At 44.5% G+C, this 14,860-nt stretch overlaps 1 protein-coding gene across 1 annotated transcript in view; it reads left to right on the plus strand.

Annotated features, from left to right (window-relative positions):
• The window catches only part of NET1 (neuroepithelial cell transforming 1), a 68,437-nt gene that overhangs the window by 35,538 nt on the left and 18,039 nt on the right, over nt 1–14,860 (plus strand). The window contains exons 2-3 of the mRNA XM_037889385.2: nt 1,700–1,766; nt 5,748–5,807. Coding sequence (XP_037745313.1) covers nt 1,700–1,766; nt 5,748–5,807 — 127 coding nt within the window. The remainder of the gene's footprint in view (nt 1–1,699; nt 1,767–5,747; nt 5,808–14,860) is intronic.

Here is a 14,860-nt window from a genome sequence, read left to right on the forward strand (position 1 = left end):
GACTAGTAGTTTGAGATGCAGAAACTAAATTTTGGGCAAAAGTATCTCTTAATATGATGTTCAGAATAAACTAAATGTTGCTGGAAATGTACGTTAAATCCACTGGGCAGTGAAACTTGGAACACAACTTGTTGGGTCAGCTGTAGTACTGTAGAATGACTTAGATGGATACAGTGGTGGTGTGGCCGTGTCGGTCCCAGGATATTTTTATTTAACCTTGTTCTGAATATATTGCTTTTCGACAGTTTTGCTTTGTTGATGAGGATGACTTATTGAAAGAGCAAGCCTCAATTCTCAGTTGCAAGTTTATGCAAAAGCTGATAGCCTCATTTTCAAGATGCAGCAGACCTGCAGCTTTCATTGATTTCAACTCCATTGACAATGGAAAATGAGGCCAGATGTTTTTACTTCTCTCTGTCAGGATTGGTGTGGGATGTTTAGTTTCCTCAAGTTGTATAGTTAAGAAAGTTATAATGTAGTATAGCTGATTGGTTCAGATTTTGACCTGTTTAGTCATGGTGACTCATACTGTTTCATTGTACTCCCCTGTCTATAGCCATCTGTTGTTTCTCATCTTTTACTTTGAGAGTAACCCATTTGGGGCAGGAACTGTCTTTGTTCTGTTTTTATACAGCACCTATCACAATGGGGACCTGGTCCTTGAGAAGGGTTCATGGTCACTATGATAATGTAATTAATAATAAATAGATGGCAAATGGGGGTGAGGTTGAGATTCAAGAGGTGCTCCTCTTGCCCCAGACAAAATTGTTCATAAGGAGTGGAGTATTCACCCACTGTCTCTGTGGCCTGTACTCCTTTAACCCAGAACCCATCAGAAGAGAAGTCTGAGACCTCGTATACACTACAGGTTACTTCGGTATAATTTATGTCGCTCAGGGGTGTGAATAATCCACACTCCTGAGCGATGTAAATTATACCATCCTAAGCACCATTGTAGACAGAGCTATGTCGGCAGGAGAGACATAGTTACAGCTTCTCTTCGATTGTCTCCATCACAATCGCTACCACGTGCACCTGTATCAGTGCAGCTGAGTCGCAGTAAGTGCTGCAGTGTAGGTGTAGCCTGAGGCTCATGGTTTTTTTCATACGGGAGGTTTTAGGGGATTTGGCACCTGAGTCGGATTCTCAAAGTCCTGGCAGGGTCTTCTATGATTAAGTTAACAAGTAGCAGCGTTCTGATCTGTCAGAAAACAGTCAAGGTTGTTCGGGCATCCTCTCAAATCTTAGCCTCTCTTCAGGTTACAGAGTTGTGCCTGTGAGGGAGAATTCAGAAACAAAAGACTGAATCTCAGGTGGTATCCTCCTGATATTGGGTTTTTTTTTTAGCATGGTCTACCCCTTGGGATGGTTCCATTCCGGGTCAGGTTCCATCCATTTGGAATGAGGTACTTCATGTTGGACTTTGGCTATTGTGAGCTGATTACCTTGAGTTGAAAAAATCCACAGGAAATATGTTTTGTCACAGAGGTTACAAGTATTTAGAGCTGATTTGGGACACTTGCTCAGATTTGACAGTGTTAGCATGGGATGTTGTTACACCACAGGATTTTAAAACAACGAACAGGGAAAGGGGGAGTGAATTGTAGCTATTTTCTCAAGGGGGAGTGAATTGTAGCTATTTTCTCAATTGCTGAAACAACCCATATTTTATTTACCTTTATACATTCTCAACACACAGATATCCTCTGCGACGAGGCAGCTCTTTCACATTTCTAACTCCTGGGCCGCAGTGGGACTTCACTCTGGTGAGTAAAGCATGCACTATATTTGTATGGCAAAAGGTTGTTAACAATCAGAAATAATCTAAATAAATCAGGTTCCTTCTTCCTGGATAAGGAAGAAAGAAACATATTGTTCTCTTTCTGGTTAGGCAAATATGAGCACTTCCTCACTGAGCCATTCTGAGACTCTTGAGTGACTAGTGACTCGTACATAATAGAGCTGATGGCTCTATTATGTTGTTGGCCTTAACTTGACTGTATGCTTGTGGTTCTCTGAGTATCAAGATGGTACCTGCCGTTTTTATTTAGGCTACAGCTTTTGATCACTTAGCAGGGTAAATGTGACTGAGCTGGTACTCGAAACAGGGTTTAGAATAGGACTGCAGAAGTAACATTTTGTAATACTGAAAAGCTGTAGCTGATTTATGGGTATAATAACTGAAGCACCCAAAAGCCTTACTGTGGTAACCCTTGTCCTATATTCTCCCTACTGCCATCTTTGGCTTGCCTTACATTGGTCACTCTTCAGGGCATGGACATTAAAGTGTCATCTATGTTTATAAGGTTGTGTGAATAATAATGCAGTGAAGTAGGGGAAATAAAAAGCTGACTTTAAAAAAAAAACTTTCTAAGGTTTTATCTGATGGTTACAGATTAACTTAATATTCATTTTTTAATCACAGTGGTTAGCCCTACAAATTATATCCTCTCAAATGATCCAGCTCCAGCATCACAAATTGAAAGCATTTGAAGCAATGAACTTATTTATCTCTATTTTCTATGTATGTTTTTCTCTGCTTTTCATTTTGGCTGTTTGTATACTCATGTTTTATTCTCTAACTCTAAATTAGAGTAAGTGTTGCTAGATTTCATACCCCACCAATGTAAACTGCAAAAAGCAAGGAGACTGGTGTTGAATGAGTTAACTGTTTATCTAAACTCTGCCAACAGTTCCCACTATCAATCTCAATTACCTGCTCTTAATCTCAATGCACATAGCTTCTCCTTCATCTTGAAGAGCCAGTGGGCACCCTAGAACTTCAGCTCTGCTCTAGAGGCAGCTTCTCCTTCTGGCAAGCTGCTTGTGACTTGCTAGGGACAAGTTCTGGATGGACCTGAGGAAATACTTCAGACTGGGACTTTCCTCCACAGAATTATCAACTGTAAGGAGGGCTCACATGTATAGAGGACGGCCCAATTTTATTTAAATGAGCTTGGATATGTGACAAAAACAGCTAAAAGAGGGCATGGATAATGGAGGATGAATGCCTGGGTCCTGTTGCCCACGAGTCCCCACCCTTGCTGCAGAGTCTAGGGCCACATCTACAGTTGGAAGGCTTTGCCAGTATAGTTATGCCAGCATACTTTATCAGCAAAGTACATCTAATGTGGATGCAGCTGTACCAGCAAAACTAATTTTGTCACTAGAGCTTATTCCAGCCAAGGCCCCTCCTTCCCCAAGTGAAATAAGCTATGCTGGGGTAATTGCATCTACACAAGGATATTTTCCTGGCATATCTATATATTGGTCACCACATGATACCTCATCGCACTCCTGAGTGACATAGTTATGCCGTTGAAGTTTATAGTGTAGACCTGGCCTAGTTCTCTGGTTCAAATGGGCAACAGAGCCTCCTAACCCAAACTCCTCCCCTACTTCCATGCCTGCATTCCTCCTCTTTCTAACTTTCCAATGTCTATACATAATAAGGGCCCAGGGGTCTGTGGGTAAATCCCATTGAAAGTTGGGTTGAACCTTGGCATTGATGTGAGACCTGCTCATTGGAAACCTTCACATGTTCTCGTGTTTGGAACCAATACTGACCATATTGTTTTTAGAGAGGCAAGATGGGTGAGGTAAAAGATAAAAAATGTTACCTCACCCACCTTGTCTCTGTCATATCCTGGGACCAACAGGGCTACAACAACACTGCTAACAACATACTGTTTTTGATACAAGAGACATTTGTCTGAAAATAGGGGTTTTGATCTTTGGGGAGTTTCGGTCCTGACGCACATTCCTCACCTGAAGTTCTATTCTTCTTCTAGGACTTCCAGGTTGACAATAAGCAGCAGAAAGGATCTTTGTTCTTTAGGTATTTGCCAGGTATTTTCATGCAAATGTTCCTAGTAATACAGAATGAGTGGGGGGGAATAGGATGACTAGAATTGTTTGCAGACTGAAAAATGCTGCTTTTCTATGATGTATTACTGGATCTTTACATTCCATGCCTGAGGGTTATTTAATACAAATATTAATGGCATTCTTCTGTGTCTGTTTATGCTGTTTTGCTTACTTATTTTGGAAAGACTTTTCCCTCAAAGAGTTTCATTTAAAAAATGCTCATGCTTTTTTCAATACCTCTGTGGTAGCCTGAATAATACTTCCTGACTTTTTTACAGACTAATACCTTTCATAGGAATATATTTTCCACATGACCTTTTCTCAAGAGGGTTTACATATCATGTCTTTGATTGTGACTATTGCTAGCCAGACACATAATGTCAGAGAACAGTATTTATCATGGTTTTCCTTCTGCTATGCTGGTTAAGCCTTCTGGTTTGAGCAGTTTGAACAGGTGGGCTTTTTGGAATCTGTTTCTGTCCTGGTGCCATGTAAGAATGATACAGCTGGCTCTGTAGTCAAATGTCTGAGTACTGAATGAAACTATGTTGGGCAGGGGAACTGGGCAATGCAGTACTTATTACCCAAGTCTAGCCAGTTTAAAAACAAAACTTTGGCTTTGCTTCAGAGCCCGGGGTTGGGTCCAGAGCTGTGTGTTGAAGACATTAATATACTTGACTTGCATAAAGGGAGGGGGGAATCTTCAAACAAAAAAGACGTGGTGTCTTAAAGTCTTGTATTGTTGCAAGTTCTAGTCAAAAATCTATTTTGAACTTTTTATTGAACTTAACCTAAAAAACAAGTATTTACCTGCACACATTATTAACCCGGCCAAAAATCTCTTCTGAAATAATGACATCGAGTTCCGTATAAGCCTCACAAATGAAATGCTATACATATATTTTATAAGAAGCTTTTCCTCAATCAGCAAGTGGACCTCAGTCACCCTACTGGAGAGTTTGTGTATTGTCTTTTAGAACTAAAATATTCAGACAGAATAAAATGACTGAAAACCATGGAAATTCTAACTTCTGTTTGGTACTCTGATTAGATTAAATTGCTGAGGAAGGAAAATACTAATGTGAGCGAATGTATTTCTGTGCTTTTGTAATTAATATTTAAACATAAATTTGTCTAATATGGACTGGTAAGAAAACTTATCGGGGTGGGAAAGAGTTGCCCAGTGGTAATGAAAACATTGTAAAATAAAATGTGGGGTTCTTGGAATCCAGAAGGGGAACTAGAAGCTACCCTTATACCCCAAATTCTACTCTCACCAACACTGCTGGGATTTTCAAGGCCTCCTTAGGCTCCTCTGAGGAGCCCATCCATGCAGGTTGGGGTACATCTTGGGAATAATGGTATCATCTAAGTCCCCTTCAGGGTTCTAGAACCCCAACTCCTATTGACTTTCAGTGGGACCTGGCACCTAACTCCCTTAGACTCCTTTGAAAATCCCAGCTTTGTTATTAACTGCTGAGCTTGGAAACCATAAAAAGTATCTGATTTTATTAACTAAATGCCTGAATCCATTCAAAGTGCTAACTGCCACATGAATGCACTTCAGTCTCCATTGCTTTAGTTTTTCCTTGCTGTCTTTTGGTTCTGTCTTCACAGTTATAATTATGGGGAGCATAAAGGAACAAGTAACTTATAAGTGTATGATCTGTGGATGCAGTAAAGTGACAAGTCGAAATGCTTTTTCCCATTGCAAAATTACTCGTGAAATTATTTTCACCCACAGTTCTGCAGGTGCACTAAGGAGAGCATCTTTCGGTTAGTTTTGAAATCAGGCCTTGTGTATTAGCATAATATATGGGGAGGCATGCTTTCCACAGTATAATCAAATGGTTAGATATGATTGGTTTTTTTTATTACAGAAAAGGAAGCGGAGAGAGAAAGATGATGATGTTGTCAGTCTCTACAGCCTTGATTTTAAGGTAAGTCAAGCATTGCGTTGTTCACCGTATTGTTCTGTCAGGTTCAATTGTCCTGCTATTGTAGTTTTATATAACCCCCAGAAATTCCCCAATGTTTAATATCTTGTGAAAGAAACCCAAGGAAGCACATGAGCACATTCAAGTGATGGGCACTTGAGATGTAAAATAACAGTGGTAAAGATGGCACTTCAAATTCTGCTTTAATTCATATTTCACTTAGGCACACAGTATTGCACTTCAGGCAAACTGGACTTTATGGTGTGTGTAACTCTTTCATATAGAAAACTTAATATTTTATAACAATGTGTTTAAGGTTAAAATGTGACTCCAGTAAATGTTCTGGGTGTTTAGAGTCAGAAATCTGCTTCCAGGGAAACAATCCAAGCCAATTCTTTGGAAAGGGAAGATTACTTGTAGTTTAGCTGTTCTGACAATCTGACTGTAAGCGAATTCTCAGAGTAGGGGGAGAAAGAGGGATGAAATATTCCTTCTGGGAAGTAGTAATTTTTGAGTTCATAGCTAATTAGTCTTCATGGCTTTTTAATCTTGATTTCTAGTTTTTTGGTGGGGGGTTGTTTGTCTGACCTACACTCAATTCTCTACAGCCTTTGTTGCCATGATTATTTTTGTGATTGTGCACTATTTTATTAACTTCCTTACACTGTGGTTGGGTATCAGTCACAGCTTGCTGCTTTCCATGAATGATCACTTCCGTGCAGAAAAAGGCAGTGGATCCACTGCTCTGGACAAGCCTCTCCCTATATTTTCCTGGTATTTCAGTACATGTTCCTTCAAGTCAGGGCAAAAAAGAATATCAGATAGGGCTACTGTGTCACAATAACGATATCTACACATTGGGTAGGTTGGGGAGGTTCAGTACCAAATTGATGTCATTTTGTGGGCTTGTCTATGCTATGGGGACTACAGTGCCATAGTTATACTGCACTAACCCCATAAAGTATATGCAGCCTACAGTGCTGGAAGGGTCTTTTCTGTCACTGTAGGTAATCCACCTCTCCAAGCATTGGTAGTTAGGTCAAAATGCACATTCTTCCATCAACCTAGCCATGTCTACACCAGGCATTAAGTCGGCATAGCTACATCACTCCGGGGTGTTTTTCATACTCCTGAGTGACAAAACTATATCAACCTATGTTTTAAGTATAAGCCAGGCCTGTGACTCCTCAGCTTTCCTAGGAGTGGTATGTTCAGTAAACGTGCCAGCAGAAGGAACTTTTCAAAAAAAGCCCTCAATTCTGTTGGATTAGACAGAAATACCCACGAATTATGACTCACATCCACAGTGGTAGATCACGGGGGGGGATTGGCTTTTAATAGTTTTAACAGAGACTTCTGCAGGAAGGGGAAAGTCCCAAAGCACAAAGAGTTAAAAGCTCATAGTGTGTCTTTTGTTTAACTTGACCTTTTGCCTTGTTGTTTTTAAATGGTTAGGCTGTCTGTGACACTCTAATTTGATAGTTCTGGAGTCACACCTACAAAATACACTCAAACACCTTTTAAAACTTTATTTATAGCTCTGATACTAGTTACCGTACAGCCTGTCCATTAAGTTGTGTGTATTTAATGTATGTACATGCCTTTTAACACAATTGGCAAGGTTTAGAAAATCCTTAAAGCCATCAAAGTCAAAGCTTTGGGGCAGGAGTGACCCTGAGCCTGAGAAGGAGCCAGAATTTACCAATGTGCATTGCCAAAGAGCCACAGTAACAAGTCAGCAGCCCCCCGTCAGCTCCCCCCACATCCACAGTGTCTCCCACCCACCAGCAGCACCGCTGATCAGCACCTAACCCTCCATCCCTGCGGCTCCCGCCCGCCGCGATCAGCTGTTTTGTGGTGTGCAGGAGGCTCGGGGCGGGGGAGGGAGGGGCAAGGGCATGGCAGACTCAGGGGAAGGGGCGGGAGCCTTGGAGGAAGGAGTGGAATGGGGCCGGGGCCTGGGGCAGAGCCGGGGGTTGAGCAGTGAGCAGCCTGTAGCACATTGGAAAGTTGGTGCCTGTAACTCCAGCCCCGGAGTTGGCGCCTACGCAAGGAGCCGCATATTAACCTCTGAAGAGCCGCATGTGGCTCCGGAGCCACAGGTTGGCCACCCCGGCTTTAGGGTAAAATTTCCAGCAACACTTAAGCAACTTAGGTTCCTAAGTGCCTAAGCAATTTTTGAAAATCGGACTTAGGGTTTGTCTACATGCCCTGCAGTTTGGAGTAGAGGCGTCTGAATAGCAGTGCGCACCAAAGTACTGCACTGTAACTCCCCTGGGTGGGTGCTGTGGGAGCAAACTAAAAGGGACCTAGTTCGCATTAACGTAGTCCTGTTTGAAGAGCATTACATTAATGCGAGCTAGGAACCTTCTAGTTTGCTCCCACAGCATCCACATGGAGGAGTTATAGTGCAGCACTTTGGTGCACATTGCTATTTGTACCCCCATAAACCAAACCAAACCAAACCACAACAGGCCAGTGTAGACATAGCCTGAGACTCCTAAGTCACTGAAGTGCTTCTGGAAATTTTATCTTTATTCTCACCAAATTGGTGAGCTGTTTTATCTAGATTTTGTATCTATTACAGTGAGTAGGTTAAAAAAAAACCAGCACAAAAACCCTGGCCCCATAGAACCTAGATTTGTCTGTATCCAGTGAGTAAATTGTAAGGCCAAATGGAACTATTAGGATCATCTATTCTGACCTTCTGCATAACACAAGCAGTATATTCCTATCCCCATTTTACAGATGGGGCTCTGAGGCACAGAGAGTCACACAGAAAGTCTGAAGTGGAGCAGAGAATTGAACCCAGGTTTCCCAAGTCCCAGGCTAGCATCCTAACCACCGGATCGTCCTCCCTTAAATTAATTAATATAAAGTGTATATAACTTTTAATGTAGAGGAGTAATGACCATATCTTGTACAGGCAAGGAATATTTAGCCTGAATTTAAGGATTTGGGTATGTCCCTTCATGTTATTAAAAACTAAAATTTTCTCGTTCAGTGTTCTATGTGCCAGTAAATATCCAGTATTTTAAATTAAATGGAGGAGCATTCAAAGCCCAAAATGGTGACAGACCCACATTTTTTTGGTTTGATTTTGGTTTTTTTCTACTCCCCTGAAGTTTTCCCTCAGATTTTAAGATAAACTGAAAATAGGCCAAGTTTAAGCTGTTTACAAATGTTATACTTCTCCCACTTTTGGGGCACACCAGAAACCTTTTGGTGACCCTAGACTTCCCTAGACTCTTTAGTGAGCGTAGCCACCGTAGATACTGTGTTTTGTCATTCATTTTAACTGTTCCTATTACTTTTTCTGAAGTAAAACCTCAGCTTATACAGCACACTGCATTGTCTCTGTACTGTTCTGTAAAGGGTGGAATGATTCATTGAGAGTGCACACAGGCTGTGGGTTCTGAAAGCATGTATTCTGATGTTTATTAGCAACCAGATTATGACCTTTCTTTTATCTGATAGGGAGTAGACCAAGATTGATGGTATATCTTGCCAGAAGCAACATGAAGCCATGCTGAGTAACATTCATGAATCAACTCTTGCCAGGCCTACAGTTCTTTAGTGAACATGGGTTGCTAATGTTTGGGAAAATAGAGTTCTCCTTAAGTGCTTGGGTATGTGAAGGTACAGCTTTGGAAAAGGGAATTGTGCAAAGGAGACACAACCCTTACCTTTATGGGACCATCTCATGTGAGTAAGTGTTACTCAATATGAATAAGGGCAGAGCTTTGTCCACACTAGCTCTAGAGCCACATCAGTATTGTCAACAGAGGGAAATTATTGCCAAGAAACTCTAGTGTAGACAGTCACGGTCTTTGAGGAAAACACAGTGGACAAGACCTGAATTTCGAATGTAGAAAACAAGCTGAAAAACAAAATCCCTTCTCAGGCCACATTCTTCTTATTCTCCAGCACTTGGATTCTTTAAGTCATTAGTGGATGTTTTTGTAAAAGATATGCTGCAGTTCAACCATAAATTAATTATTGGGCTTAATGCAGGAATTACTGGGTGAAATTCTATGGCCTATATTATATAACAGATCAGACTAAATGATCACAGTAATCCCTTCTGGCCTTAAAATTTACAAATCCACGTGTCATAATGATGCACAAAAGGAGCATAAATCTGATTCTTTACCCCTCCCTCTGACTCTCCACCCCCGCCAACTGCTGATGTGTTTTAAAAGAGAACCATATCAACTTTTTTGTCAGGTGTGGTAATGTAAATTCATGCAACAACTTGCCCATTCATGAGTTGAAAAAATGTATTTGGAAATAAACGTTAAAACTAGCATTTCTGAGATTGGCTAAGATAGTCAGTACCACACCTCCCTATAACATTTGAGACATGAGCAGTACAGGAGCTGAACGCAATTGTGTAAACAAATTTCTCACTTATGGTAATACTTTGCTGTTGAGACAAATTTTATGTTTCATAAATGTCACAGGCTTCTACAGTAAAGTTCTTCTAATGTTGCATCCATATTAGCAGGATGGAAACTGATTTATGACTTCATATCCTGGGATAACATACATCTAGAGTCACAAATGTAAATATTGTGGTAACTGTCTTCCCACAGAGGTCTCAAATGCTAATTTTAATTAAAAATTGAAGGACAAAAAAAGTCCATCTGTGCTAGTTCACTTCTGTTGTGTGGAATATTTGTAACTGTTTATTTTTATTAAATTCCATTATAATTATAAAGCCTTCTCATCTTACCAATAAAATTCAGTATTTCAGACTGCATGCAAACACTTCATGTGACCCAGTAATCGACTGATGTGTCATGTCTTACTTTTGTCTGTGTTCAAGTATACTGCTTTGAGTTTTTGACATAGAATATAAATATCTGCAATGGAATGTTAAACACAGATCATGACCAGTAAACAATTCAACTATACAGATGATGGTGGCTGACTTTGTTCAAGTTACAAAAATACAAAGAAGGATGAGATGGCCTGAATGTTAACATGAGTTCATATTTATTCAAGTACCTACATGTTATGCATGACAGTATATATGAGACGTTAAAAATAGCTAATTAAAACCAGTATTTCTTCTTCGAGTGCTTGCTCATGTCCATTCAGCTTAGGTGTGTGTGTTCACCATATGCACCGGTGCTGAAAGTTTTTCCCTCAGCAGTATCTGTATGGGAGCAGCTCCGGCACCCCCTGGCGTGGTGCGCACATGCCGCAGTATATAGGGTGCCACCAGTTCCCCCCACCCTTGGTTCCTTCTTGCTGCCAGTGATGGTGCTGGAACTGTGGCTGCTTCAGCTAGTGTTGTTGCTGCTCATTCGTACGAACTAGTTATCTCTTGTATTATAGTGTACAGTATATGGTTTCTGTTAGTGTTTATAAATCCCTTAGCTATAGCTAGAGACTTCTGAGGTCCCAAACGGGACTTTGCCTTGGGATGGGGCATGCTCTGGTCCCCAGGCTTTAAGCCCTGTGATCGCTGCAAGAGGCCCATACTCGTTAGTGATCCACACAGAAGTTGTCTGCGTTGCTTGGGTGAAGTACACGTTAGTGAGAAGTGCAAAATTTGCAAGTCCTTCAAGCCAAGGACTAAGAAGGAGTGCGGTATTCGTTTAAGAGTGCTCCTTTTGGAGTCGGCCCTCACCCCAGCACCGGAACAACGCTCCAACCCAGCACTGAGTACCATGACCTACCATGACCCGCAGTGCCCCACCGGGATGATCCACTGGCCGGCACCGGTCACTATCCGTGGCTCTGACCAAGAAGCCCAAGAAGGTGGGGCGAGGCCAGTCTCCAGCCTCCTGCAAGGGAAAGGATAAGACTGGGTGTGAGAAAGTTCCCAGGCCGGGCAACTCTTCACTCACATCGGGATCTGGGGCCCAAGCTCTGGTGGAGCGGTGTAGCCCAGCTTGCTCTCTGCTGGCCACCTCGGATAGCGGCAGAGGCCTCCGTCAGCTCCAGGTGCCGTCCACGCCACAGGTCCTTCAGGCAGCACAGGAGATCGTGTCCCTCCCAGTGCCACCCACACTGGCTCCTGCAGTTCCCCAGTCATCCTTCGGTCCCCACCTCAGCGGCACTGTTCCCCATCATGGGGAACATCCCACCAGTGCTCGCTCTCACATAGCCACCACGCATCTGACCGTGAAAGGCAGACGCAGTGCAGCCCCATTCGGTCCCAGGACCTTGGACACTGGCAGAGAGGCTCGAGGCGCAGCTCGCCGGCCACCGGGCACAGACCTTTGGAGGCATGCGCCACCCCCCCAGCAGGAGTACCGGTACCGGCACCCAGAATCTCCGAGACCATGGTACTGCTCCAGGGACCCGTCGAGGGATCGACGTTACCATTCCTTGGACTGTCGCCGATCCCCAAGGAGGGCATCGCCATGCGCGGGTTCTTCCCGGCACCGGGCCCATTCCAACTCCCGGTCCTACTCCTCATCCCGGTACCACTCGTCAAGTGTGAGACGTAGATAGCCGGCTCCAAGCGGTTGTGGATCCGTCGAGTGCTACCGGTCCCTAAGATCCCACTCCAGATCGGACTCCGGGCGGAGTGACCGGCTCCGGTCGGGTCAGAGCCACTGTTACGCTCTGTCCTAGTCACCTGGGAGCGACTGCTCAGGATCCAGCCCCGGTTCGGAGCGAGGTTCCTGACGGTGGGACAAGCTGCGGTACCGGCTACATTGTCGGCACCGAAACCGGCACAGTGGCCAGCGCCGTGGTACCTGTGGAACCCATGGCTGTTCACCCAGCACTGCCAGGCCGCCTGCTGCTTATCCGGAGCCTCAGAGAGAGCAGCTGCCTCTCTCCCCTGCCCTCCTCCAGTGCACGAAGCCCTTGGTGTGAGGACCCCACAGGTCCAAGAAGGAGCAGGGGAACAAGCCACTGGGCCACCAATGGTTGTGGAGGACCCTATAGCACCGGCATCCTCCTCAGACGAGGCTATAATGGGGTCTCCTCCCCACGTTCCTCTGGATGACGCTAAAGCGCACCAGGAGCTACTGAAGAGGGTCTCTGCCAACTTGGGTCTTCAGGCGGAGGAGCTAGAGGAGCTGTCAGACACTCTCTTCAATGTCCTCTGCTCCACAGCACTGGCCAGGGTGGCTCTGTCCCTTCATGATGGGGTGTCTAAGATCACTAATGCCCTGTGGCAACTCCCTCCTCCCTGCCACCCATCTCCAAGACGGCTGAGCGCAAGTACTTTGTGCCATCCAAAGGTACCCGAGTACCTATACACCCACCCTGCTCGCAACTCCTTAGTGGTAGAAGTGGTTAACCACAGGGAGCGACAAGGTCAACCCAGGGCTGCCCCTAAGAACAAAGACTCCAAGAGACTAGACTTGTTTAGGCATAAGGTTTATTTGTCCTCTAGTCTCCAGTTGAGGGTGGCCAACCATCAAGCCCTCCTGGGACGCTATGATTTTAACATGTGCCAAGCCATGGCCAAGTTTGAGGTCTCTCTTCCTGAGGCTTCTAGGAAGGAGTTCCAGGCTATTATGAAGGAGGGCACGCCTACAGCCAGGGCGACGCTCCAAGCAGCGTCAGATGCTGTGGACACTGCCACCCGAACCATGGCCTGGGCCTTCACCAGGCGCCAGGCATCCTGGCTTGCTCCTCTCTGGCTTGTCCACGTTGGCTCAGGAGTCGATGCAAGACCTTCCCTTTGATGGACAAGCCCTATTTGCGGAACAGATGGACAATAAGCTCCATGGCCTAAAGGACTCCTGCACGACCCTTAAAATGCTGGCCCTGTATGTTCCCAGCCCTGCCTGCAAGTGGTTTAAACTGCAGCAGCCTCAGGGCCAGGGGAGCCACCCACACCAGGAGCCTCCCCATAAGAAATCCAGAAGCTACAAGAGGCGTCCTAGCCAACAGCCTTCACAGGCCTCTCAGTCGAGCTCAACCTGTTCCCAGGATCCTCCCTCCCACATTTTTGCCAACCGCCTTTCTCCTTTCCTACCTGCGTGGGCATCTATAACATCGGACCTCTACATCGGATAGGATGAAGGGCCTCCTGGTGTCCATGCAGAGGATTTCTAACTGAATCACCTCTTGCATTCGGACTTGCTACAAGTTGGCAGGAGTCCCTCCACCGCCGATTGTCAGAGCCCACTCAACCAGAACGCAGGCATCTTCGGCAGCCTTCCTGGAACACTTCCCAATCCAGGACATCTGTCGAGCCGCAACGTGGTTCTCAGTGCACACATTCATGACGCACTATGCCATCACGCAGCAGGCCAGGGACGACGCTGGGCAGAGCTGTGTTGCAATTTACACGTCCATGGACTCCTACCCACCTCCGAGGGGTACTGCTTGGGAGTCACCTAAGTTGAATGGACATGAGCAAGCACTCATGGAAGAAAAGACAGTTACCTTTTCCGTAACTGGTGTTCTTCGAGATGTGTTGCTCATGTCCATTCCACAACCCACCCTCCTTCCCCACTGTTGGAGTTTCCGGCAAGAAGGAACTGCGGGTGGGGGGAACCAGTGGCACCCTATATACCACAGCATGTGCGCGCCACTCCAGGGGGCGCCAGAGCCGGTCCCCTACGGATACAGCTGGGGGAAAAACTTCTGGCACCAGTGCATGTGGCAAGCACACACACCTAAGTTGAATGGACATGAGCAACACATCTCTAAGAACACTAGTTACGGAAAAGGTAACTGTCTTTTTAGTTGGGTTTCAGCATCTAAGAAACCGAAATTAAGCTGAAAGTTATTTTCGTTATTGTGGACTTTACATTTTGAAAATGAATAAAATGTTTATTCTGCAAAAGGTTATCGATACTTCAGTTTTCCAGGAGACTTTTAAGCCAAACATGATGAAATGCAACAGGTTCCCTCTTTGAAGAAGTTGGATCCAGTTGTCAGTTAAATAACAGACCATTTCACTGCTCCAGCAGCCCAAAGGAACCCATAAAAGCTGAAAAATCTGGCCAATGAATCCCCAGTCTTAGGGCATCCCTTTATTGCACCAGCTCTTCCCACCTCCTCTCACAGCCACTGGAACTGAGACTTATGCTCTTTGACTCTTCTCAACTGCCAGAAAGGCCTTTTCGGGTTGC

Source organism: Chelonia mydas, chromosome 1 (assembly GCF_015237465.2).
Source record: "Chelonia mydas isolate rCheMyd1 chromosome 1, rCheMyd1.pri.v2, whole genome shotgun sequence".
Classification (NCBI taxonomy): domain Eukaryota; kingdom Metazoa; phylum Chordata; order Testudines; family Cheloniidae; genus Chelonia; species Chelonia mydas.